Source organism: Falco naumanni, chromosome 4 (genome assembly GCF_017639655.2).
Source record: "Falco naumanni isolate bFalNau1 chromosome 4, bFalNau1.pat, whole genome shotgun sequence".
NCBI classification, from domain to species: domain Eukaryota; kingdom Metazoa; phylum Chordata; class Aves; order Falconiformes; family Falconidae; genus Falco; species Falco naumanni.
The window spans coordinates 52,116,702-52,143,737 of record NC_054057.1 but is presented as its reverse complement, the minus strand read 5'-3'; the positions used below and the strand labels follow the sequence as shown (position 1 = coordinate 52,143,737).

Here is a 27,036-nt window from a genome sequence, read left to right as displayed (position 1 = left end):
AGAAACTCTTCTGCTCCTGGGAAAAGGCAGCAGAACATCTGTGGTTTTGCAGGGAGACAAGAAGCAAGGATTATTTCTCATCAGAAAAAAGAGGCCAAGACCTGAGAAACATCTGTCATTTTTTGGACCACACAGTGTTAGCTGAAGAGGTTAAAGCTTGCAGCTGACCATCAACTTCTCAATGCCATCTCAAGAGAGAGATTAACGTCCTCTGACTTGACCCATAATCCACCAAATAAACTAATGCAGTTTTCCCCAAACTAATTAGTCAATATAGACCAAGATAAGTTAAGCAGCTTAAATAGTAGGTTTACTGTGAGCCAAAGAGGGTTTTGACACATGGGGAAGGTGGTTTGTTGATGTACTTTCTTTGCCAGGTTAAAAGGATACATGTTTCCAATAATCCACCCTGATGATAATACAAAATTCTACTGATTTCATTATAAAATTCAGCTGAGGATGTATGCTGTGAACTTTTGAAATTTACTTTAAAAAGCTTAGTTTTAAACATACTTGAGTGTGACTAGCAATAAAAAAGATAGTTAAATCTATGATGTTCAAACTGTAGCAGCCAGCAAAGATTACGGTACCACGCTGAAACAGCAGAGTGCTTTGTACAGGAAAGCCAATGCTCAGTTACAAGAATCAAAAACTTAATCTCACAATCTATGCCAAACTCTCTGGGCCAAGATATTTGGAGGCAGCAAAATTAGGACTGACATTTGATGGAAGCTGAGCAACACTTCACAGAAAACTTTGAATATTTTCACTTCCACATTTCATTGTATTGTATCCATCCTCGTTACAAATTTAATAATACAGTAAAAAAATAATGACCAAATGTTTTTGTTTAGGAAGGTAATCTACAAAAGCAAGTTGATCCAAACTGCAATAAACGTTTTCACTAGGTTTGAGCAAACTTAGTTCAAGAAACTTTTTCAAGAAGCACAACAGCTACTTGGAAGATGGCCATTTGGAGAAGATGTTACACATAGCAGCAATGCAGGAAATTAAACTAGGAAACACCAGCACTGCCAGATTACCTTAGAAGTCTTGTGTCTGCTTAGGTATCATTTTTGTTCTTGTGTTTTATAGAACTATCGGACAAAAACCTGACAGAAAAATCTAAATTATTGAAGCAGAGCTAATAAAGTCAGCAAAGAAAAGACAGAATATGTGTCAGTTCCAAATCAAAACTAAAACTTTTCAACTAAAACATCAATATTTGAAGAGAAATCTTAAAAGAGAATTATATTTCAGAACATATATAATTAAAAGAGCTATATTAATGTAGCACTACTAGATTTTTGTTTATTTCGGTTGTTTCACAGCCAGCTGTCAAGGCCAACTACTGAGCTATTCAACTACACACAGTCAATATAGCCCTGTCATCTCCATTCCATTATGTTTTTCCTAACTAACTTCTCTCTGTACCTATCACCTTAGCCAAGTCTTATCTCTCTAGTCCACTTCCACAGGCTCATAGTCAATAACAAAGCAGTCTCAGTCTCAAACAAAATGGAAATGGGGGAACAGGGCAGGGAGCCACACAAGGAAATGAATGGCCACAGGCCGTATTCCAGATAACACTAACTGGCTCACTGCAGGTCATTTAATAAACCTGTTACAGAGCTGCCTCCTGCCCCTCTGACGCTGCTATTCCTGCCCTGGTCAGTGTCACCTGGGCACAGTTTATCAAACTCCTAAACACTTGTGTGAATGTGAGTACATCTTAGTCATTATATGCTACTTTTACTGAACAACTACAAGTGTCACTTAAAATGTCAAGGACCAAAGCTAGCATGAGTAACATCATGTTTTCGGTATACTAGGAGGAACAGTCACCAAAATGTCTGTAACAGCCTGGTGAAATGAAGGTCTAAATAGAGTCTTCCTAACTTCATGAGGTTACCGATATGATGTTAATACATATCCATATTAAATATGGATGTTTCCACTTCTTGTTATGGCACTTGCCCATGTTTGTATATAATTTGCATGTCATTGGATAAGGCTGATACACAAATAGATATTAGTGCATCTATTTACAAACACCTTTGGGTAATTTAAGGAAATTATGATGAAATTATTGAAATCACAAAATATTGCTGGAGAAAGACCAAAACCCAGATGGATACTGCAATGGCATATCGCTTAAGCAGCACGTGTACTCCAACATGCATGGACCTCTGCAGAGCTTTTATACTCTCCCACTGATGCCTTCTAAATAGAATCAGCAATGCTCAGCCGTGTTTCAGAGGGCTTGTACTGCAAACCAGATTTCTCCCTCAGCTCCAGCTTCTGCAATGAAGGCGGCAAATTGCTTTTCATAGTTACCTTGCAGCCCTGAACAGTAAAGGCACATATATGTTAGATCATGTAATTTTTAATATCAGCTTCACCAGTAGAATTCCCTAGTAGGTAACAATAGCAGCTTAGCAAGGGAAAACAGCTGTTTATTGTACAGCGTATAAATCATGCTCCAAACTCCACTGACACAACTGCCAAAGCCAGCTTGCCTGCGAACCGACCGTGGTGTATGGCAGCAGGAACTTTGCTCGCACTCTCACAGGGTGGTCTGTCATCTTCTACATGATCACCCTACTGACCACACTTAGCTGTAGTTAGCAGCTAAACACCATACAGATTGGTGACCACAGCTTTGCAGACAAAGGATGTACAAAAATATCTTTGCTCTATAAACATGGGAGTTTGGTTTATTTTGGGAAAAATAAAATAAAAATATCTGAATTATCAATTTTGTGACCTTTCCAAAGCAACGGAGAGATGTATTCTATAATATTTAATACACGAAAAATGAGTAACTAGAAAAAAATCACTTAAAACTGAGCCAAATTCTAAATACGGCTGGTGCAGAAGACAGATTAACGATTCTGCTATTGCACAGTGTCTACAAAGGCAGTACCCACACACATCATGCTACTCCTAGAGGTAGCAGTTTCCAGATCTGATAGGAAAATAGCTCCACATTTCCTTCTCTTGTATTTTTTCCTCAGGGTGCCTTGTTAGCTAATTTACCTGCCACTGTTTTGCAGCAGTTCTCAGTGCTAATCTGCTCAGTACCTTCTCGATTGTTCTCCCAGTCTAGTTCCTTTGTCTAATTCTGTATAAGATGTAGTAGAGAACTGAGCTCATGTGACTGCACCCCACGCTTTCCAGTTTTTCAAACATTCTGTGCTTTAGGGAGCAAGAGAGAAACAACCCACGAGTGTACAAAAATCCTGAAGCACCAGAGAGATTGGAGAAAGGTTAAAAGCAGAAAGAGATGATGCAGTCAGCCTGGAAAATCTGAATCCAAACCATCATCATTCCAATGGACATCATTTTAAACAACGAATATGCTGGGATTTGTCTTCACCACTTCCTTATGAGACTATTAAGTGGCTCAAAAATACAAAGGAAAGCATATTATTTCCTACTCAAATGATTCATAATTTTAGTCTATGCAACATTTAAAAGCTAATGCAATGGAAGAAGTTCCCACAGGGCACATTATGTATGTGAAGTCATAGTAGTACAACCCAATGAATTGTGAAACATGTTATTCCCTCTAAGTGTTAAGCATTTTTTTTTCCCGGTTGGCTCCTACCAGGAAAGGTGAAGTGGAACAGCTGGAGGATAATGAAACCAGCATGTGCCTAGTTTGTTTTGAGTCTAGTAACAAAATTGTCTAACCTGTGCAAGAGACTTACAGTGCCACCTGGATTTGATTTTACATTATAGTTCGTTCCTTGAAACCTGTTATCTCTGGGCACCATACCAAGAATGCTTTCACTTCTGAGCATCCCTTGATTGCAAGCATTATCTTTCCTCTGTTGCAACTTTGACATTTCTGTGTATTCTGTTTTTTAAAAAAACCCAACCATATAAATCAAAGAATGTTAAACTTCATGGATTTTAGTAACTACAGAAAGGATTCAAAGGAACCCTCTTACATATCCCCAAAATCCATTGGGATAGTGGTGACTGCGGTGTAACAGATGTAACTGTTTGGCGATGGCTGAGGAACAATTCTTTCATTTTTCAGGCATTCTGAACCACTGGAATAACATCAATAGTTAGATGAGTTTAAAGAAACAATAAAGTCAATGAGAGTTATTTCCTCAACTGTAGCTGATCCCCGGGCATGATGTGGAGACCCATCATGTCTCACAAAGCAGCTCATAAAGTGTATCACAGCATCCCATGAGAAGTTACACTCCATCTTCATTTAAATATTAGTCAAACTATCACATACAAAGGAAATCAGAATTTGGCCACTGTTAAACAGCATTAGCAAAAAAAGATGAAAATCCAGCAAATGGGTTGTTTCTTATAAAATGTCTAGCCAAAACTACATGTAACTTCACCTTCTTGATTTATACTGTGTCCACCTAGCCACATAATTGACGGATGCCTCTCCTCTCTGTTCTGTACCAGAATTTATCTCAATGTTAATTTCTGTGTCTAACTTTGAATTTTATCCATGGTCCTTGAATTTCTAGTTAAATACAGAGAAATGGAACAAAACCAGGCATTTCTATATTACCTATATATAGTGTGGGATGTATACATAAAACCAGATTTGATAGGAAAGATATACCCATAATCACATGTTGTTTGTAAAATGCTTTGAAAAATATAACAAGTTACATAAATGCTACAACTTATTGAGTGCCATATATTTCTGCATGCATATGGAAGGTGGGTTGAAGAATGTGGGTAGATGTTTGCAGAGAAAGTAGTTAGGATGATGAACATTTTTACTGTATTATGGCAGATATAAATATGCCAACAGTAGGAGATATATCAGAATGTCTACTTTTTTTTTTTACTTTTTTTTTGCAAAAATACTCAGTGAATACAAGGAAAACTTCCAATAAGTTAAAATAAGTAAATATCAGCTTTACCATCCACTACACTCAGAGGGTCCTTTGGATCATCTTGGGAAGCGGATTTATGATTCAGCATCTCAGGAGTCGGCCCCAGCACTCCAGATGCAGGTCTTGGCTGGAACAGTTTCTTCAGTTTAAAATCTTCTGCTTTTCCTTTGGCAAAAGTTCCATCAAAAGGACTGACTTGCGAAGAGTAGAATCTATCAGCATATATGTAAGGCCCCTTAGTCCTGCTGTGAGAGCTTTTATCATTGTTTTGTGCTGACAAGTTCTGAGTGATGTACGTATGCAGTGCAGCCATCAGAGTTTTTTGGTCAAGCGCCGTTTCTGACTCTGGCGAGAATTTATCTGGCTGAGGCTGGCTGAAGGACCTCCCATGGAGATTTTCAGCATGCTGTTGATGGGATATTGATGTATGGGCCAAAGGAGATGATCTTTCTTTGGGTTTTTGCATCATGTAGTACCTGATAGGATCATTATAGATGTAGCTCTAGAGAGTAAAAGGGTGAAAAAAGGACTGGGTCATCATTGCTTTGTAATGATTATTGTTACACAAGGATCACAGACATAATCCTTAGTGTTTTACCGACCAGGAAAACAATAATTAGAATCTGTAATGCATATGTAGGTAGCAAACCTCAAACCGGTAAGTTTGCTTTAAAGAGGCACTATCGCTTAGGTACAAATTTTGTAAACCAGATTATTAAATTATCAAAAAGCAAAAGAAAGAGATTAGAGAGAGAATGATGCAACTTCAACTTGATGTTAATTATCGATGCACTATCTGCATTCAGTCAGACAAAGGGAAGTTAGTAAAGCCACTTTCCCTTTGCTTTTTACTAGACTTGAGAGTACCTTGTTTTGTTAGGTTACTTACCAAAACCTAGCAAGTCAAATAAACAATGTCATTTTTTAAAGAACACCAAGGAAGCAAAAAAATATATTTTGTATATATTAAATACTTTGTTCTATTTTAAATGAAATAGTTTTGCTTTTTCTCTAAATTAAACCTCTAACCAAAATGCCCTCTGACAGTATAAAGAAAAATAAAAGCAGCCTTTAAAATGGCTTTCCATTTGGGTTTTGATTTTGTTTTGTTTTAGTTTTTTTCAGGTAAAATAACTCAGCAAACTAAGCAAGAATGTAAAAAATGTTTTAATCAAGCTAAAAACATGTTTTCATTGAAAAAGAGCTGGGTAAAAAGTGGAAAGGTGGGCTGGCACTAGAGTTTTCTATTTTCAGTTTCAGATTTTCAAGGATGCACCAGATGGGAATCTAGAACTGCAAGACAACATCCATAGCTTTCATTGATTTTTTTTCTTTTTGTTGATGACAAAATTTAGATTTGAGGACAAATTTTAAATTGCCTTTAAGTCCTTTAATCCTTTACCTCAGCATATGAAACAATAGACTCATTAATTATTATTACATTTACTATAATTTAATTGTAGAGACATTTTTGTTATGATCACAACCTGAAGGCAAGAGTTTTTGGTTTTAACAAACCAGTTCCACCCTCCTAAACAATTTCAAAAAACATTTTCCTTCATTCTATGCTAAATACAAATATAAACCAAGAGGTTTACTTATATTCAGAATGATTCCAATTAGATTCTTTGTTTATAATTCCTTCAGGACACTTTGCTAAGTTGCATCCCATGCTGTATGTGTGTTGAAGAATGAGTCCTGCTTCTCAGCTGTGGTTTCTTGGTTAAACTGTCAAACAAACTACATTACAATGTGGGAAACTTAGGGCAGGGATTATTTCAACTCTCACTGCTATAAATTATAATGGAACACTAGTGTTCCTGTGCACTGATAGCATAATGGTTTAGGACAGAAAGAGCTGCAAAATACATAAAGCACAGAGACTATATACCCCAGAGGAGAGCAATTAGTAGAATTAGGCCAGAAAAATCATTATTTATATATTTTCTACTGAAATTTGTAAAGGCAAAATAAGTAAGGCTGATAAACTATTCCAGAAATGAATAAAAAACTTCAGATTTTATCCTGTTCTTTTTTTATAGACAATAATTTTGCTCTCCTTCTGAACAATTTTATTTCTTCTGATAAGTCAGTTGATTTTATAATATATATTCATAACCCTTGCTTTCCAAGAGGGTCATCCTCCCCTGAGAAATGATTGAAGAGGTTCATTCCATGATTCCATATGATGATTTGTAGACTTATGGCTTATGCAACTTTATTACAGAAAAAAATGCACTTTGGCTTCTTTGGTTTGTGATCTACCAGTGCAAGGCTTTTGACTTCTGCAGGTGGTCTTTAACACAGAAACATGTTTTGTTAATGTCAAGAAATTGGGCTAGAGTAAGACAGTGTCAAAGAATACAGAGCTAGAGATCAAGCCTCTTTTTGTATGAAGTATTTTAATGTCCCCTGGGAACTGTATCAAACAACAGCAATATAACTGGTTCGGTGCACCAGCTGCAGGGTGTGCACTGCTTTGATCAACACCAAGAGGGGAGCCAGTTGCAAAAATACAAGTTCAACACTGTTTACATACTTAATAGCAAATCCTAGATGTGAAAACTACTAGTTGTATGTTTTTATTTCTTAATTTCAACAGATCTTTGCATGGGGTAATTAATTCTTTAATGACACTTAGATCCCTAGAAGGAACTGCAGAGGCTGATGCAAAGCAGTCCCAGACACACCAAGTAGTTTATAGAGAATTCACGTAAACTGCTGTCTGTCTGTCCAGCCCCTGTACTCTCAACCTTGCCACCTTTTGGATGACCTTCTGGGGACAAGGGAAGGAAGAACAGGGAGTTGGGAAAGGGAGTAACATGACTGGGGGGAAAGGACATTCCCCATTCAGCCATGGAAATACATTGTCAGCTCAATCCAGTTTATGTGACTATACCACGATTTCGATTTCTGTCCCATATCCAGCTGCCTCTTTAGCCTTTGAAGCTTTACTAATAAATCAAGTCTTCGGGGGAGCAAAACTGCTAGACATCAAGCCACTTGTGAAAGATTAGGTTCAGGAGATGTGGGCTGGCTTTTGATGAGCTATTTAACAAGTCCAAATATCCTTTAACATTAACAGATCTGTGATTTCCTGCTCCTGCAGACAACAGGCATCAAGAAAGAAAACACAACAAAACCACCAGGTGATTGTTCACAAATTGGATATAAGTAAGTGCCAGTCCTGAGCTCAGAGCTGCACCTCTATCAAGAAGGGGCAGCCTCTCAGCAGCTTGACAGGTCACACTTTGGGCAGTAAGGGATGAAATATTAAAAGTTCTAATTAAAGTATAGCACCAACAGCTCAGCTGTCTCCACAGTGCACTCAGATACCAGCCCATCTGATGTAGCTTAGTCTGACTTAATTAAAGGGATCTCACAGCTGCATAGCAATCCTCAACTTGGAGGAGAAAAAAACCCTACCTTGCCACCTCCATCTCTAACAAAACACAGCACCTGAAGTACATGTGCCAAATGAAATATGCAAGGTGAAACCCAAGTAAAATTGCAGTACAGATAAACATAACACTAGATTATGGGTTTGTCTAAGTGTCATGGGAAAAAACATGTATTTTTTACAGAAAAAAATATGAGAAAGATCTGTTATATGTAGTTTGGAATCCAGTGATGATTTAAATCTTAAGTTACTAGTAACAATTGTAGAGCAATGTGATAATCTTATTTGCAGTGGTTTTGCAATCAAACCTCCTGAGCATGGACATTGCTAGTTTGACTTACTTCAAAGTTAAACGGCATAATCCATGGTCAGTGAAAAGAATCTGTAAATTCCCTTGTTGGTGCCTTTGGAGAAGCTGTTAACATTACGGAGAAGCAGAAGGAAATGGGGAGTAAGGAAATTTTAAAGAGAAAATTATTAAACTGGTTTTATATAAAGAACTGCCAGCAATAATAAAAGAAAAAAAAAAGACATCATTTAATGCAATATGTAGAACTAACAAAGAACACCATAGCTACCTTATAGATTATTTATACTGAATAGGGTTAGAATACAAGTCCCTATTACTATCAGGAACTTTTTTCTTTTTTAAAAAAAATAGGTAAGATACTGCTCAATTATCTCATGTCACTGATACAACACCTTTTAAAAAATGCTCCAAATTGCTTAAAAAATCAGTTAAAAAAATCTTATTTCTCCATCTGCACAGGATTTTCCTCTTCTTCACCACCTTTCAAATAAGCTATCTCAATAATTCACACATTATCAAAAAAGCCCACACACTAACCTTTCTGAAGTTGAAATTGTTAGGGCAATGTCTTGTATGGTTTAGGTATGTAAGTAACTGACATTTTCTGCATGAAAGTTCACAGAAGGGCACAATAAATTACACTGTGCAGATGCACTGTGCAATAGTCTATGGACTACACATTTTCTTTTTTTTTTTTTTTTTTTTTTTTTAAATATATTAAAAAAGGGGACTGGATTAGATGCATGCAACCCAAGGCACAGGTAAATGCTGTTCAATTTATCCACAAAGGGGTAGATTGATGTAAATGTTTCACCCAAGTGCAGAAAGAATGGAATTAAATTTATGACAAAATAGTTCCTTTCCTGAGGATACATTTGTTAAATCTTGAAGTCATAAAGCTAACAAAAAATCCCTTAGGAACGCAAAAAGGAGAAATCTTCCTCCCACAATTTTATTTAGCTTTTTCTGTTTGATGCATTTTCACAGATTAATTTATGTTTGCTACCACCTAAATTTGGTTGGGTCATGATTCCACCTACAATACTTCATTTATTGTTCTTCTTTGAGATAGTGGCAGTATGCTTACTGAAATTAGAAAATAAAATCACAACAAAGACTGGAACCAGGCTCTCCCTCAACAATGGTGTGATAACATAAAAGTTTCCAAAGGCTACCAAAAATGAAATCATCTCATACTTTAACTCACTGTGAGGAGTGAAAGAAGTGTAACTTTTTCTACCAGAAGCAGCCTGGATATTTTGTGACACACAGGCACTTGCCTCATATAAACTCCCGACGTGGGAAATACATGCACTCATGTGAACACGTAACTTAACAGGAGCACAAGTGGCGCTGCCTGACTGCAAGATCAAAGTCTGGGCTGTGAATTTGTACACCTCAATTTACCTTTACTTGGAGAGAAATCCAGCCAGCACTGAAACCTGAGGGCCCAGAAGTCCCTGGGATGGAACTGTGTCCTTAGGGTACCACAACTAAAGTGGCCAGGCCTGTGCTAAAAAAGTTTTAATTCTTTCAGCTGGTGAGCTGCTGTTTTCATACAGTGCTGCATTGTCAGGAGGATATCTTAGCAGGTTTACAGCTAGGTTCTAGCTCACTGAAAGACGGGAAGTCCTAAAAGCCACTGCATGCTGTAGACATGATATTACACACTCTGCACCAAATTCAGTGTTAAGTTTGTCTGAAAATAATAGGTAAAGGCAAAGAAAGATTCAATTTTTTGAGCAATAGTGGAGCAAAAACCTTCTCTACCAGCCTTTTTTTACTATGTATAATGACATTATACCATGGCAAGAAAACACTGCATAAACCCCAAGAACCTGGAAGACTAAGTAAGAACCCAGAAACTGAAAAAGAGGTCAAATCAGTGTCTCCTGCAGTGATGAGATAGCATCAGGCCATGGTCTTTTGACAGATTCATAGGCTTAAGGCAACAGGCACCATCACAGTCATCTCATCTGACCTACTATTTCACTAATAATTTTCTGTAACTATCTCCTATTTTCTTTCTGAGAATTACAACAGCTTTGAAACCATTTAAGAACTACATCAGAGAAGTAAAAATGGCAAAGTTTGTTAATTAACACCTGTTAGTTTGCAATGTCAAAAGCTTGATCAAGCAAAAGGGGTCCTCAGAGTCTCCTTTGATCAAAACTAGTGATGACTTTGCTTCCTAATCCTGGTTGTGAAACTGCAGTGTTAACAGGATTGTCTGGAGTCTGACTGTATACCATCCAATAATCTACACCACTGTAATTTCAGTTGACAGAGATTTGATTGTGAGCAGCATATTCTACTCCTCTTAAAAAAAAAATAATCCAAAACAAAAGAAAAAAGAGAGAGGATAAATACACTGGCTTCTTTCATGTATGTTACTGTTTAAGAAATTCACTTTTAAGTCCAAATGTTCCCAGCCATTCTTGATATCTTTTGGGATGATCTTACCTGCATGCCTACCCTTCAACCTTCTCCAACAGACTTTCTTGCATGAATAATTTTTATCTTTAGTCACCATTTCTTGTGTTGCTGAGGAACTCACTACCTTTAGTTCTCATAACTAACTGCTGGTTGTTCTCTCTGTTTCTGAAAAATCTCCATCCTATGGGCTAAACCAGAGTTCCCTTGGGCATAGAAGTGCTGGATGGTCTATCTGACATTCATCATCAGCTCATCAAACAAAAAATGTTAGTTTTACACATTGGGTTATGCAATAACATAGTTTGTCTTTACATATAAAGGGTGAAATGTGTGGAGAAAAAATGACAGGTGAACAAACCCCAATAACCTGATCAATGTCAAGAGGCCCCTGCCCCAGCTCCTCCCTGGGCCACCACAGCAAGCCATCAGCCATGATGTCCAGGACTCTTGTCTGGATCACCCTGCGGATTGAAGGAGTTACTGCCTACAGGGTTGTGGGACTCCTTACAGGATGCCAGGAAAAACATCTTGTCATTGTACAAAGCATATATAGGATGTTTAGAGAAAAGACCAGAGAGGGAGAATCAGGGCAGGCTGGGGAACAGCTGTGGTGTAACAGCAGGAAAAGGCAGTAAAAGGGAACCAGTAACATGTAAGCAGGTTGGCTAGTACACTAGTCTGACCATACGTTGTCTCTGATCACCACAGTCTATCCCATCTTCTCAATAAACTCTATTTCTAACTATTCTTCTGGGTGAGAAGCTCTATTCTGTGTGCATGTCTGTATGGTGGTGTGAGTGCCAATATCCAGAGTCAGACCATGGGTCCCATGGTGCCTATTGGCAGTACCTGCTCCACTTGGCTACTGGTTAGACATGGGGACACAGACTATCAGGCTACCACTTTCAGAAGCTCTTTAACATTACCAGTAGGAACCAAAAAGTCACAGTCAGCCCCCAGTGAAAGGTAGAAATTGTGCAGCATGGCAATCAGTGCCGATAGATATACCAGGGTGTACCAGCTTCCCTTGTTTAAGAACAGTTTGCTCATATGTCAGTTAAGTCTGTTACTTAAGGCTTCAGTGAATGATGTTTAAACACATTTTCTGTAGGCATATGCTGGTATATTGAGCTATCTCACTATCTAAAGATGATTTACATAGAAACATGAAGATCTTCATCTGCCAAGAGTTGAGCACATTAGCACCATTTCAATATACTTATAATTCTAACATATGAATCTAAAGAACACTTTTACCCAAAGAAATGCAAGCGAATAGAGATCTTCAGGATCCACACCTACAACACTGTTTTACAACTCCATTGAAAGCAACCAACCATTTGCTGGACAACTGCTTCAGGTAAGGTGAGGTTTTTTCCCCTCATTAAAAAAAAAAAATATAATTGTTGTTGCACTGTCCTGAAACGTATACACCAGCACAGTCACACAGAGGTTAGATAAAATAAGTTTAAATTTTTGTGAACTCTACCCTCTCATTTGATGAGTATGATCTAAAAATAAATACAGAATATACGCTAAAATTTGTACCAGCTCCATTGTCTTCTATTTACTGAGCTCAGTATACCGAAGAACAGTGAGTAAATATTTGCAAGACAAATAGCAAACTTGCAGGAGAAATGACAGAAGCAAACCCTCTAAACACATGGTAGTTTGGAAGAAACATGGTATTTTGCAAAAAAAAGAGCTGATTTTGAAGGGGTGGGTAGGGATCTAAAAAAAAAGCAAAGCTTATTGTTCAGTCTGTATTTGAGGTTTTAAAACAATCTATGTTTCATCTGGGAATTACCAGCAATTAATTAACTGCCCTTTTAAATAAGCCTCCAGACTTGACACACATCATTTATAATATAATTTCTACAGTACATGTATCTTCAAATCAGTGTTAAAATAATTAATCTTTAGAAGACAGCTGTGCAATAAGGGAAATTATGATTTCTATGTTAGATGTGGAAATTCTGTCACAACTGATAGGTGGTAGGTAAAGGTAGGTGTCAGGTCTAATACTTGAAAAGCACGATATTGGCACTAGAATCTTCACTTACCAAATTATTAATTAAAAAATTAAATCACAGTTCACATTAGATCACCAGACTGTGTATTTATGCCACAACTATAATTTTACTAGGCTTTGTAGCCATGAGTCTGCTAGATCTTCAAACGTAGAGGTACTAGTCCTCCCAGAAAAAATTGCTATCTACACCAGATTCATGCAGGATGGTCAGCAAGACAGATTATACAATGTCTTATTTTATATATATGTATTAGAATAGATGATTCACAACTTGGAAATTCCTTTTTTCACTCCACTGATCATAAAGAGTTTAGGTTCACTCACACCAATACAAAAAACTGTATTTGGTCAAATGAATTCTACTCTGGTAATTACAGAGTTTTCTTTGTTTGCTGGGTTTGGGTTTTTTTTTTCTTTGTTTTTGTGTTGTTGTTTTTTTTTAAAGGACTGTAATGTTTTCATTTTACTGAAAAGAACAATGGAGAGGAGAATGATCCAAAAGACAAAATACTTTTCTGGGATTTGAGGCTTAACTTTTAGTGTACACCGTACCAAAAAATTATGCACTACCTCAGAAAAGCTATCCAATCTGTCTATGTCAGAGTATTAGTTCTTCCCTACTCTGTAATGGCATAAGGTAAATAAATATATCAAAACTTGTGAGACATTCAGGTACTATTCTAACGGTCATTGTACAGATATGCCAATAGATGGACAATTCTTAGTTTCAGGGAGACTCCTTTATCAATTATTCCTGATATTTGTATGGAAGTGTTTATGCATAGGGTTAATTATATTTTTCTTATGTATACACAATTCCACATAAATGAAATATGAAGTTAACATTTATATAAGCAGAGTTTAAATGTATACTTTACAGAAATTTTTTTGACTTTTCAGCAGTCAGCCATCAAATCAATTTCTGATGAACTTCATTCAGTACTGTATTTTAATCAGTGTTAGCTAAATAAAGGTCCTGCTTTTTTGCATCAAAGCTCCAGATTAAAATGAGCAATGACTGCGTAATTTCTTACTAGTTAATCACAGTAATTATTATTTGCAGATAAGTTCAGAGTACATCTTTGAGCACCTGTGCACTCAGATTTTCTAAAATAAATAATAATCCTTTTTAAAAATTACTGCATATCCTAGTTCTTTCAGGAGATCAATTACAAAGCATAAAACAATTGATTTTCAACCCAGCAAAGATATGAGTCATCTTCCCTGAATGTGAAGGAGGAAAACAGGTGGAAGGTTCCCTCTTGCAGTAAGGACTAAAATATAAGCTTTACCAAATGCTTTGTCTAACCTTTGTACCCTTCTAGATTCCAGCAAACTGACTCTGCCACAACAGTTTTTGTTTGCACCTTGTTCCCTTTCAGCGCCATTGTACTGCTGGTCTAACAGCCAGCCATACCTCTCTGCCGCTAACCCGTCACTTCATGTGGTTCCCCTTCATGAAATCTATGAAGAGCTTTACCTTTATTAATGACTTCTTTGATGTAAGCGTTCTGTTTTTTCCCAGACTCGTTGGTTTAAAATTTATAATATCTCAGACTTGGAGATTTCTGCAATCACAATATTTATACATAAAGTATACCTTGAAATGAACGTAAGTAATTAAAAACCAAAGAAACAGAAACAGCAGAAAATAGATGAAACTCCCTGAGGACTCGGAGGCAATTTTCTCTTCCTCCCTATACTACATATAAGGGCCTGAATGGCACATGAGCCTAAGGAAGACCTTAGCAGCAGGTAGGACCATGTCTGAAGATCTCAGAGGCTAACTCAGGAGGAAGGTATATAGAGCAGTTACACGAATCTTCTAGCCCTAAAACCTAAACCATAAAAGACCCCTGCAACAAGAAATGCAGCACTAGCACAAGTACAGCAGGCAACTTCCTTATTCCTACAGCCTGTCCAGAAGGTTTCCCAGAGGAGCCAAAGGAGCATCCAACCCCAGAGTGGAGCTGGGAGACCAGAAGCATGACCGGGCACTGGTCATGCAGTGTGGTGGACACGATTGCTGTGTGCTATAGCCCCTGTGTCTGAAACGAGCCCAGCACAGTGCTGTTAACCAAAGCAGTGCACTTTTGCCAGCATGAGGCATTAAAAAATTCACAAGTCAGGCTACCAGAAGGCAAGAGATTATGTTAAACTGATAGCTAGTTCAAGGAAAAAACAAACAGTTCCAGGTGACAGGGGTTTTTGTTTGTTTTGGTTTTGTTTTTTTTCCTTCTGATTTTGAGACTTCTAAGTACATTTGTATCACATTTCAAATCTTCTCTTTCTGTGATGGCTAAAAAATTATTCTTGGTCAGATGAAGGCAGCATAATTGAAATCTCCTGAAACTATTCAACTGCAGGCATTTGGACTTTTTAAAAAAAATATAAGATCATTCTTCACTGCCTTGTCTAACAGCTGGTGATGGTAGACAAAAGGAGTATTTGCTGCCATACTGATCACTTTTGCTGCCTCTCTTTTTTGCTTTGTTTAGCAGCCACTGTGGACATAGCTATTTTTCCCTTTTTCCATCTCCTTTATTTAAAGATTTCCTCCAGGCTTCCCACATGCCCCTGCTATGCAAACACACAGAGCTCACCAGCAGGGCTGCCATCAGCAGCAAAGCAAGCAAGCTCTTCTTTTACAGCTGACTAGCTTTAGCAATACCATTTGCATGCTATCCCTTCAAACCCAACAAAACCCTGCTTCTCAGTTTCTGTACGAATGTCAATAGTACAGTATTTTTTTCAGGGAGTTGGGTTTGGGTATTTTTCTATGAGAGGAGTTTTTCCTAACCAGAGGGTAGAAGAGCAGGGGAATTCCCACATGATTTGAAGCCTCTGCATTTCTTGCCTCAGTAGATAAGATAAACCAAGCTATCTCATTATGTGTTTGTGCCTGGCTATATGTCATTTCCCATACTAAGTCCAGGTTTGGCAGAAAGGAATCAAAAAGACTGATAATGCAGCATTTTGTGAATGGTAAAACCTTCATTAAGCCCAAGTGGAGGGGAAAACCACCAAACAAAAACCCACTAGCTAATGCTTAAGTAACAAATGCCCCCAAGTGCCCATTTTCTGAACAACTCTTTTCAGCTTAACTAAAGTGAAATGTTCTTTACAGCTGTAATCCTCGGGAAACAGACCCACCAAATCTTCTGATTTACTTCTATTTATCCACTGGCAGAGTCATTATCAACTGGCTAGATTACAGCCTGCCGTAGATACCGTCTAAATACCGAGAAAAATTTTTAAGTTGGTGGTGAACTTCAAGTGCTTCAAAAATCACTCAGAGAAGCTCTTGCAATAAATGGTAGGCATTATAGGAATTTTGATCCATCACATGATTTAAATTAATTAGTGTTATTTCTGCCACTGTTGTATCAAGCCTCAAGCTGATAGTTCTTTGAACAAAGGAAATAGGAAAAAGTTACTTGTTTTAGGTTTTGCTGTGTCTTATTTTACAGCTTTATGTATAACTGTATGTATTCTGTCTACTTGGTAATGTTGAAGCTCTGTAATTTTATTCCAATAATACATGTGGAAGATAGTACCAAAACTAAAGACCAAAAGTTTGTAAAACACTTTGATTAATAATATTCATGTTCAGATACTAAATAACACTTTTGGAGTACAACAAATATTTTTAAATCTTTGCCTTTATTCTTCCTTTGTTTTATTCTTGGCCAGAGTCCTCTGATGACTGTTTTGGAATAAATCAGAATCCACTCAGGAAGCCTGCCTAGAAGCACTAAATTTCTGCAAGATTCAGCTGTGCTTCATAGCAAGTAAGGTATCAAAGCCAACAGTGTTACATCTCCTGCTCCCCAATAACAAAAATGAAGTGACAGAGATAAACATATACTTGAAAGAAAATTATTTTTAAGAAGGACAAAGGCTCTAAAGCTGCAATTTTAAGTTTAAGTAGGGTAAAGTACCTCTATCCTACCCTTATTTTTAATCAGCAAAGTGCAAGAAAGTTAAAAAAGATAAGATCTTGCTCCAATTATTTAATGTAGGGTCATAACTAATCTAAACACAAACAAAGGTACTAAGATTTTTTGAAGCATGCAATTAAAGTGCCTAAGAGCCATTTTCAATTTCAAGTGATATGACCATATCAAATGCAGCTCTTACACTTACTTTCCTTCCTACTCTTTTCAAACTGTTAAATTTAATATTTTTTTTCTGCTTTCTGGAGTAGCAAAAATACTGTTTTCTCTTTTGTTTAAATATTATTCCATTAATGATCCAATGAATCAAGGCACAAATACAGTGTCCGTCTTCTTTCTTTTTAAAGAACAGCAGTTGCATTTGATTTGCAGAGGACAGAGAAATGTCTCCAGGATTATTTAAAATTCATGACTGAGTGCTAATTTTAAAAATAATTTTAATTTGCAAATATATATTTTTTATATTACAGGTAACACATCTGATTCAGTGTCTGTTGTTTTAAAACGCTTTCCAGTAAACAGAAGTGTACAGTTTGCTCCTATACATGCCTCATTTCCAGATTTTCTCCTCTTTATCCCACTCCCCCAGGCTTCAGAGTACCCATCTCCATGGCAACACTCGATAAGGTTGGTGGGTGGTGTTATCACAGCAGGCTTCCCCACAGAAGGTCTCAACCATATGGATTATTTATGAACTTGCATGACAGCACCAGACCCACTGAAATACTTCTTGAGCAAGTTTTCTTGTCTCTGAAAGCTAGTGATTCAAAGCAGGGCATCCTCACTGCAGTCAGCGCCCATGAATAGAGAGTGCAGGAAAAGTACCATGAAAACGGTCACTCATCCATCCCAAAAGCTGCCTTGCCACTGCCTATAGGTTCCTTACCCCTGATGAACACCTAATGACACACGCCATAAATCATAAGCTCTATATATGCCAATCAGTGAAATGGGAAACCTGCAGCTTCTGACAAGGATAGTAACGTTTCAAGTTATGCCATCACTAAATAGTTGATACAACTGATACTGTTGTTGGGAGCTGGTGTTGCAGATACACTGCAGTAGTTCTGTGTCTCTGAGTTAGTGCCTAGAAAAAAAAAGTTTGGCTTTAATACTATGTTTTCTTTACCTGATTTTTTCCTAAAACTTCAGTATATTTTTTAGCTAAGGTGGTTGCATTTGCACTTTATTTATGCAAACAGCACATACAATTTCTTTTTAAAGGATTGCTATAATAACAGCTTATTTCTTTAAATTAATAGAGTACTTTGGCTAAACACAATTGTCGAGCAAAAGATACAGGCCTGTAACGGTCTGTCATAAGCAACCCCTCCACCCAATCAGTTTTATAAATTTATCAGGCTCCATCTTCAAGCAAGACAGATTTTCTCTAGGAAAGAAAAAAAAGTGTTTCAGTTCTCAAACAGGCATTTGTGTGTTTTTTTAAAAAATAGCCAATACTCAAGATTTAATGGTTGTGATTTATCTTCCTAGCTATCTGCATATTTCTAATGTATACATATGAACCGTAATTGGTCATGATAGGCTTTCTTTATGATCAATAAGGAGGAAATGTTGAGGCACAATTCATCACATCCATTATCAAAATCTGCTCAAAGATTATATTAATTGTACTCTGAGCACCATCAACTCCAGCAAGAATTCACAGGGTAGTTCAGCCAGCTTTTTGGAGAGGAGGCATTCAGATGCTGCAAGAATGGTTTCAGATCAGTCAGTGAAGATGTTACCACCTTTATCCCACTCTTCCTCCTTCCTCACATACAATCCATCTCTAATTGAGATTAAATACTCCAGATTAGAAAAGCTGTATTGTTTACAAGGGTGAAGATGATTCAGGTCATTCAGAGAGAACTTGATTAGTGCAGTTACGATAATCAGTTGGAGGAGGCAGTAAGAAACAATGTCTGCTCTTGAGACAGAAGGGAAAACTGAAAAATAAGGAGAATTCAGAGAGGGAAGCCAAAATGGCATAATGTAGTAACCACATTAGAAACACTACCTTGATAGAAGCTTTGTCATTTGTCTTCCTTGGGTATAAATTTGTAGTTGCAGACTGGGAGAGAATACCGAGATATTTAAGATATTGCTGAAGAGAATTGGCCAAGACAACATCATTTTCCAGATCATAATTTCTTCCATTATCTGCATTCAGCCCCACAGTCCTGCACAGAAAAAGCAAGGAAAAAAAAGTTACCAGCCTGTACAACATAACAAAGTGCCCAACTAAAAAGGCACTGCAAACCGCTGAAGTTAGTTCCATACACAACAGTTGCTCAAAAGCTTAGCAACCACAAAAGTATAGAAAATTCAATGTTTCAGCAAAAGTAAAAAAAATCTTGCACTATTAGCAATTTATTCCATGAATCAAAGTTAATGATCCAACAGGAAGTCAAATATAATGCTTACATCAAGGCAAAGCCATATTCAGAAGAAGAGAATGCTTGTAAAAAGAAAATATGGATCATTAAATTGCACCCCAAAGAAATATGAGATGGTTCTAAGATTTAAAAAAATTGCTGAATGATGATGAGATTCAACAACAATTTGGCCCTGCACCAATTTATGGAATACAGTGAGAATACTGGATGTGCAGAAATAACTGAGCAAGTCAGCTCCAGCAAACAGCTTAAAAAGGGAATAATGAGATTGAACAAGTATCTCTTTTGCTCTCCTCAGGTGCCCTCGATTCACAGGATGGCAGTGTTTCCTGAGTGGTTTAGACAGATCTTGGTGATGTTTGCAAGGAAAAGCTAAAAATGTGATTAAACAACAGCAGTGTAGAGATGGTTATATGGGATTCAGAGCAGTGTCTGCAATGAATCTGAATTATTACTGGCTCTCCTCATCTATCTCAACAACATGTCAGTGATGATGATAATTTGAATGTCAACACCAGTAACTATTTCATTCCTTGTGCAAGAAAGCAGAGAGGGTTCCAAGTCTGCTTTCTTCCCTGTGACACATTGTTTTGAGGGAAGTCACCTTTTTTGTGTCACCGTTTCCTACCCACACACCTACACACTTCCTCAGTGATGAACAGCTCCAGGTGGAAGAGCCTTCCAGCTCAGGGACACAAGTCATCATTTGACTTTCAACATGTCCATGCCACTGTAAGGAAAGTTTTATTCTACCAGCCCATGTCATGGTGCTTATGTAGGGGCACAGCTTGAGAGTGCTTTTATGTCCTTCCTTCCATGCTTACAGATTTATCAAATGCGTGTCCTGACTAATTTAATACCAATAAATGTAATTAATAGTCTAATTTACAGTGGTAGCATTGCAACCAATAGTGCTTAGAGGGTTGCTCACTTTGACGTACCAGAAAAAACCTGCACCTCTCCCCAGTGTAAAACAACCCATCAAGTAACCAAACGCCAAGAAAACAAAGGTTTACTGCAAAGAGGACTATAGTGATCTTGATATAATTCACCATCAGTCTTGCTTAGTCCTCGTGCTCTTCATATTTTTTACTCTTATTCCAGAGCTTTAAATTCTGCCTTATGACAAACTGTGGACAGGCAGGTAACATTGTTCACCTCCTTTTCAACTTAAAGCCAGAGGAAAACTGTTCTACAGTTTTAGAAAGAGCTGGACAGTGTGCTTTCTGCTTCAATAGAGATGAACTAATCCAAAGAGGCTCTCATCATTGAAAGTTTCCCAGTTTCAAACCCCCATCTTTCATTCATCAATTAATTCCAACACCTATCTTCTCCGTTCTTCGCTAACTTTGAAAAGAAAAGGAGAATGGAAATACCAGACCAAATTCTGCCCTGAGGATTTCCACTGGAGCTAATGGGAAACGAATGCACAGATAAAAGTCAGTATTCAGGTTAGATTTTCAAGCCCTTATTTACAGTGTATAATCACACCGGTGATAGAAGCAAAGTTTGGGGTCAAAGACTTCTCATTTTTCTTATGGAGACAGTAATTACACTCAAATTGCGTCTAAATTCCACATCAGTTGTAGTATTTTATACTGTAAACTTTTAGACATTTAAAATGTAAAAGTCTAACAAAGCATTACATTTAATTTGATGACAACTTTCATGAAATCCTATTAACACATCTGAAAGATTGTAAAAAAAATTTGTAGTTCACTAGTATATCACTGTTGTTCACCTTATTAACACAAAAACACATTAAATGAGCTATTATTGCAACCAAATTAAAACATTTCTTTTAAATTTGATAAAGTGATATTGGAAAATGGATGAAAGAGAAATATATAAAAGCACCTGGTGAACAGAAGAAATGAGTTCTTCCTGTGCACTTATTTGGAAGCATTTTCAGTTTAAATTTGTTCTGAAAAAGGACTTTGCATACAATGAACTTTAGGGTATAAAGACAATAACATATATGATTATTTAGCCACAGAAATAATTCTATATTTGCTACAAAACCCCAATACTTTAGAAGCTTTTGTGCGGAAATATCTAAATCACTGCACCTCAGATATTTCTAGAATGTTGTCAATAAATACCAAACTTTTTAGAATAATGTTTCTCCCTTTAAAATGCTGTGAGAGTCTTATTACTGACTTAATGATGGTTATATTATGGAAATAATGCTATACCCCATTTCATACATTGAAGTTTGCTGGAAACATTTGTGGTTTTGCCTAATTGCACCAATGAACACAACTGACATTTATTCCCTGTGTGCAGAATGGACTCTTTTCCTTTATCTTGGATCCTCTTTCAAGAGTGGGGTTTTTTTGAAATTTAATAAGGGCCCAGGAAATACCATGTACACTCCAGTTAGCCACCAAAGAAAGAACTTTCATCTTGAAATCAAGCTCCCAGTTTTAGCATTTTGTTAAGATGAAATCCATGTCTTCTGTTTCATCAGATTTCATACGCACTAATTTAGCCTAAGTCAATTTACCTTTCAAGTGTCTGAGTCTATTTTCTCGCTCTCACTAGCTCTGTGGGGATTAATGACTCATTAGTATGACTTCATATTGTCTTATTACACACGGTTACCCTTAATAAAAGGTCTTCCTGCCATAATGTTTCTTTGATAATTAGATACCTACACCAAGTTGCTTTTTAAAATTATTTAATTATTATCTGATAACATTTTAGCAAGTGCATTGAGCACACCGAGCATATAGCAAACTTGATGAGAATCTACAAGGTGCCAGAGGAAAAGTTCCTACTGTTCCCTGACCTACAGAATATATTGTAAATGGGCAACAAGAAAAATCAATTAATGCTTTAAACTGTTGGCACATAAGATAATGCTTTCAGAAGCACAGCTTGGTAACTTCAGAAAATCTATCCACAATAGGAATGGCTATAAGTGGAACACATTTGAAATTCTGATGTTCCTAAAGTGTCAATAAACAAAATGGGTTATTTTTTTAACATATAGTTCTAGCTAAAATGCAAAACAGCTCAAACCTGATCACAACAGGAAGTCTCAGTCTAAAAACTAAATTATTTCTTATATCTTCTTGTACTTTTTATTTTTGTGTAACTATGAATCTGGAACACTGCAGAATACAGGCTTGATCTCATGGAAATCTGGCCTATTTTATCTTACTCTCATGAATAAAAGTTTCAGATACACTTATTCTAAAAAAAATCCCCCAGAAGATATTAAGAATAATTTCTGATACCATGTACAGAGAGTAATCCATACAGTAATAGCATTTTGTGTACCTAAGATTTTGTGTATCTAAGCAGCAGAAACGTGTTTATGGATTCAACCGCATGTTGTTGTCACCTTTATGATAATCTATAGATCAGTATCTTCTGTAGAAGTTAAATTTCTATTCTACTGTACTCCTGAAATGTATAGTGCTGTGATTTTAAGGAATACTTTCGAATCAGCAAAAATGTGAAATATGGCGTCAGATTCTATGAATTTAAACAAAAGAGGCAAACGCAGCTGAAGCCACTGAAGTATCAGTTAAACAGCATCTTTATTTCCATAGAATAGAAATCTAGAAAAGGAAATTTTTTGCGGTATATGCAAAATACATACTGCAGTATCGGAATATCTAAAGTCCAACATTTATCTTGCCCATCAAAGCCAGAAGTTCCAGCTTTGATCCACTATGAAGAAAGTTTTCTAACAAAAAGTATTTTCTTTTAATTTCATGAATTTTGAGATTGCTTTTCTTAAAATCATGCAGGAGAAAGTAAAATTTACCATTTTTAATGTTCCTAAAATTTTATGCATTTTAAAATTTTCTTCTGGGTATGTGTGATTGAGTTGCACTTAAAAGCTTGCAGGACAAACCAGACATAACAAAATACATATGTGTATCTGTGTATCAAGTTGATATAATTGCAGGTCCTATAGCCATAACATTCTACAGAATTATAGACGTGCCTCTTGCCACCAGTAACTACTAAGTCACGCCTCAATATCTTTCAAGCCATGAGGAAAATAGCTTCTATAATGCAAAGAATAGATAAAAATGTCCCAACACTGTTTTCTGTCATGGGAACTTGCATGAATCTCTCCTTCCTGGACAAACTTTGCAATTAAGCTTAGAGTCTATGGACTTCAAATCAATTACAGCTATGTTTTGGAAGACTATGAGTTTGAAAATACAATTACTTGCCCAGGATGTCATTCAATGCTTCTTGTTTCTTTTTGTTGGCTTTTTCCAGAATAAAATGTCTCCTGTGGTCGAGCTACTATACAAGTCTGCCTTTTTAAGCCAGTCATAAGTAGAGCTCATAAGTAGACTGAACTGACACTAGACACTGCATAAACGGGATAAAAGACCTGATATTTTGAATTCTGACACCTAAATTAACAGAAGGTATGTTTTCCTGATTTGCTGATAATCAGAAGAACAGGGTTGAGGGTTTTCATTCATTCTGTCTGGTGTTTTCTGTGCTGTTGTACAACTGGTTTTCCTTTCTCATATAGATAGTGGTTTTGGTGATGTGTTTAATTCAGCTTCAGTGCCTATCTATTTCTTATCATTCACAAACCCTCCCAAAAACCTACCAGGCAAAACCACCATTGAAGACTTACCTTCCCATGTCAGAGCCTTCAGATGTAAATATATCAGGGTGCCTGATGTGTATTTTGTGAATGGTTGAGAGTTCCTGACCAATCACATGCTGTGTATAATCGTCTCGCCAGGTAAAACCTGATAAATAATGAAACAAACAATCAAACAGAATCAAAACTATTAAAGTTTGGCAAAAATGTATCTTATATAAATAATATTAAAAGAAAGAAAAAAGAAAAAAGAAGCTTTGTCCAAGTGTGTTGTGGTTTAACCCTGGCTGGCAATTTAGTACCACACAGCCACTCGCTCACTCCCCCCTCACCCAGAGGGGTGGGGAGGAAAGTTGGAGAGGAATGTAAAACTTGAGGGTTGAGATAAGAACAATGTAATAATTGAAAAAGGAAAAATAAATGAAAGAACAATAATAACAATGATGACAGTAACGGTTATAATGAAAAGCGGAAGGGAAAGAATAAAATCCAGAAGGAAAGGAAGAAAGGAACACGTAGTGCACGGGGCAGCTGCTCACCACCCACCCACCAATGCCCGGCCAGTCCCTGAGCAATGACCTGCTCCCCCGGCCAACCCCCAGGTATACACACCCAGCATGGCGTCCCATGGTGTGGAACACCTCTTTGGCTAGTTTGGGTCAGCAGACCTGGATGTATCCCCTCCCAGTTCCTTGTGCCCCTCCAGCCTTTTCCCTAGCAAGGCCTGAAGAACTGAAAAGTCTCACATCAAAGCCAGAACACAGCACTGTACCAGCTCCTAAGAAAATTAACTCCATCCCAGCTGAAATCAGGACAAAGTGGAACCCAAGAATGAACTACAAATTCTTCTCTTCTGTGTGAAATTATGTTAATCAAACTTTCCCTACAATGGAAGGCAGGCAGTAGATGATGTGAGGAGGTTCTGAAAAACTTTCAATAGAATTTTAGCAAGTTACAAACCAGCTTCAGTATATAAAAAAGAGTTTGGATAGCTATGGAAAAGTTATCTCACTAGCTGGTATCTGTTGAAAGGTTGCTTTGCTTCTTCCCCATACACAGCACACTGTACCTTCTCTGTTTTCTCCATGAAACAATGCTTTTATAACATTAAGGAGCTAATACTGCAATGGAAATACTATTTTGAGTTTTAGTATAACACATGTGGAGGTCAACTGATGTTATCTTTATACTATAACGTGACAAAGAACTTTACAACAAGGGAGAAGCGCAACTGTGAGGACAAATTCCAGTGATTACTTACTAATTACATGCACTGCCAGTCTCATAGTAATTATACTTGAAATAATGGTGTAACTCCAAACATAATTGTTACCCAATTTGTAGATTTTAGATGTTACGGTAACACTTCAGTTCATAGAACTTTCCCATGCAATTATCTGTAATTATCAAAAAACTAAATATTACATAATTGAAGAGAAATTCTGCTTCTATGCCATGCACAGTAAAACACCACAAAACACTCAATTCAGTACCGGTAAAAGTTCTAGAGATGGCTACCCTGCCATCTCTATCTTCCTGTAGGAAACCACCTAAAGCAAAATCCTCTCTAGCACCAGATGAAAGGGGATGTATCTCACTGCCAGAATCAGCCTCAGAAAGGGGATTTTTGGTTCAGTCCCTATTTCATACATATGTTATAAATTTAATCACCATTGGCAGCCAACGTCAGATCTGTTGGTATAGAGCAGTCTCTTCAGATGCAGCTAAAGCATCATGAGTCAGTCTCAGCAGAACCCAGAACTTGGCCACCTCGCTCCTTGGATGAGTGCTGTATTCAGTGGGCTATTAAAAAAAAGGAATGTGTTCAGTTTATTTCACCCTATTGAGGTGGAGTTTATTGCCTGTTTACTTAATCCCAGAAGTAAAAAAGAATTATAAGCATGACATTTGTCCATTCTGCCAAAGCAGACAGTTCTGAGAATGCAGAAATAAAACTTTATTTAATATTTACCAAATTTTAAGCCTAAGGAGTAGATACTTAAATAAGTTGGGTATAAGATTTAGACAGGCCTAGGAAGAATTCAAACTGTGCTGTTCTTTGAGATTTAGACAAGTTTTAGGAAATAAAGTTCCCATTTGGGCAGGATTTAGGTGGACTGCATCTCAGATTATTTTTTTTTTAAATTAATGAAAATACTACTAATAAACAGTCTAGAATGGCTTTAACAAACAAAAAAGCCCTCTGACACCTCTCTGACACTCTGCTTTTGCTCCTCCTTTCTCCTTTTCTTAAATAAAAATGTTACTCAAGTTTATTGATGAAACACTTCACCTGAAATCATGCTAGATGTTAATGGCTACAGTAAATTACTTCAGACCCTAGGGAGGTGGAAGAATCTTTATCTAAGCTATTTTTAGACCGGATTCATCCTTTCCAAATGCAAATTTCACCTTTTCAAATGTCCCATGTAGTAGATGGATTCAAATAATTTCACAAATCTTAATCTAAGGATGTTCATAGTATGTTCTTACATGAATACCCAAAAATGAGTCACCACACACCTATGACTATTTTGTTGTAGTGTATTAAAATTATTTTTACATGAAAGTTTATGTTCAAGTTTACTTCTCTGCTGCCTAGCACTACACATTTCTGGGTTTTTTTTATAAATTCATGTGGGAGGAGAAACTAAGATAACATTCAAGTTTAGAAGAATGTGCACAAAAGATGTTCAGCCAAAATACATATATATTAAAATAATTAGCATAGCCATAAAGCTACTAATTTATTAAATATGTGTCCAAAATCACTACCATTTCACTTTGTAACTCTAAACCAATGCTAGCACTATTAAAGGCTAAAAAGTACACAATACATAACATAAACTTTGAAGAAAAATACACAGGATTACTCTGAATAGTTTTGTACAAATTAAAGCAAGAAGAGTTATGTGAGGTACCTGTGTACAGACAGGATGCTCACTTCTCTCAGTCCTGAGCAATATAACTGGCTGCAGACAGAGGGTTCAATGCTTAGGTTTTCATGCCTCCACAAAACAAAGTTTTTGGTA

General features: G+C 36.9%; 1 protein-coding gene across 1 annotated transcript in view; it reads right to left on the bottom strand.

The window, feature by feature from the left end:
- Nucleotides 1–27,036, bottom strand: part of PTPRN2 (protein tyrosine phosphatase receptor type N2) — a 665,321-nt gene that overhangs the window by 403,883 nt on the left and 234,402 nt on the right. The window contains exons 5-7 of the mRNA XM_040589330.1: nt 24,035–24,152; nt 19,038–19,200; nt 4,911–5,385 (exon numbers count right to left, since the gene is read on the bottom strand). Of these exons, the coding sequence (XP_040445264.1) occupies nt 4,911–5,385; nt 19,038–19,200; nt 24,035–24,152 (756 nt within the window). The remainder of the gene's footprint in view (nt 1–4,910; nt 5,386–19,037; nt 19,201–24,034; nt 24,153–27,036) is intronic.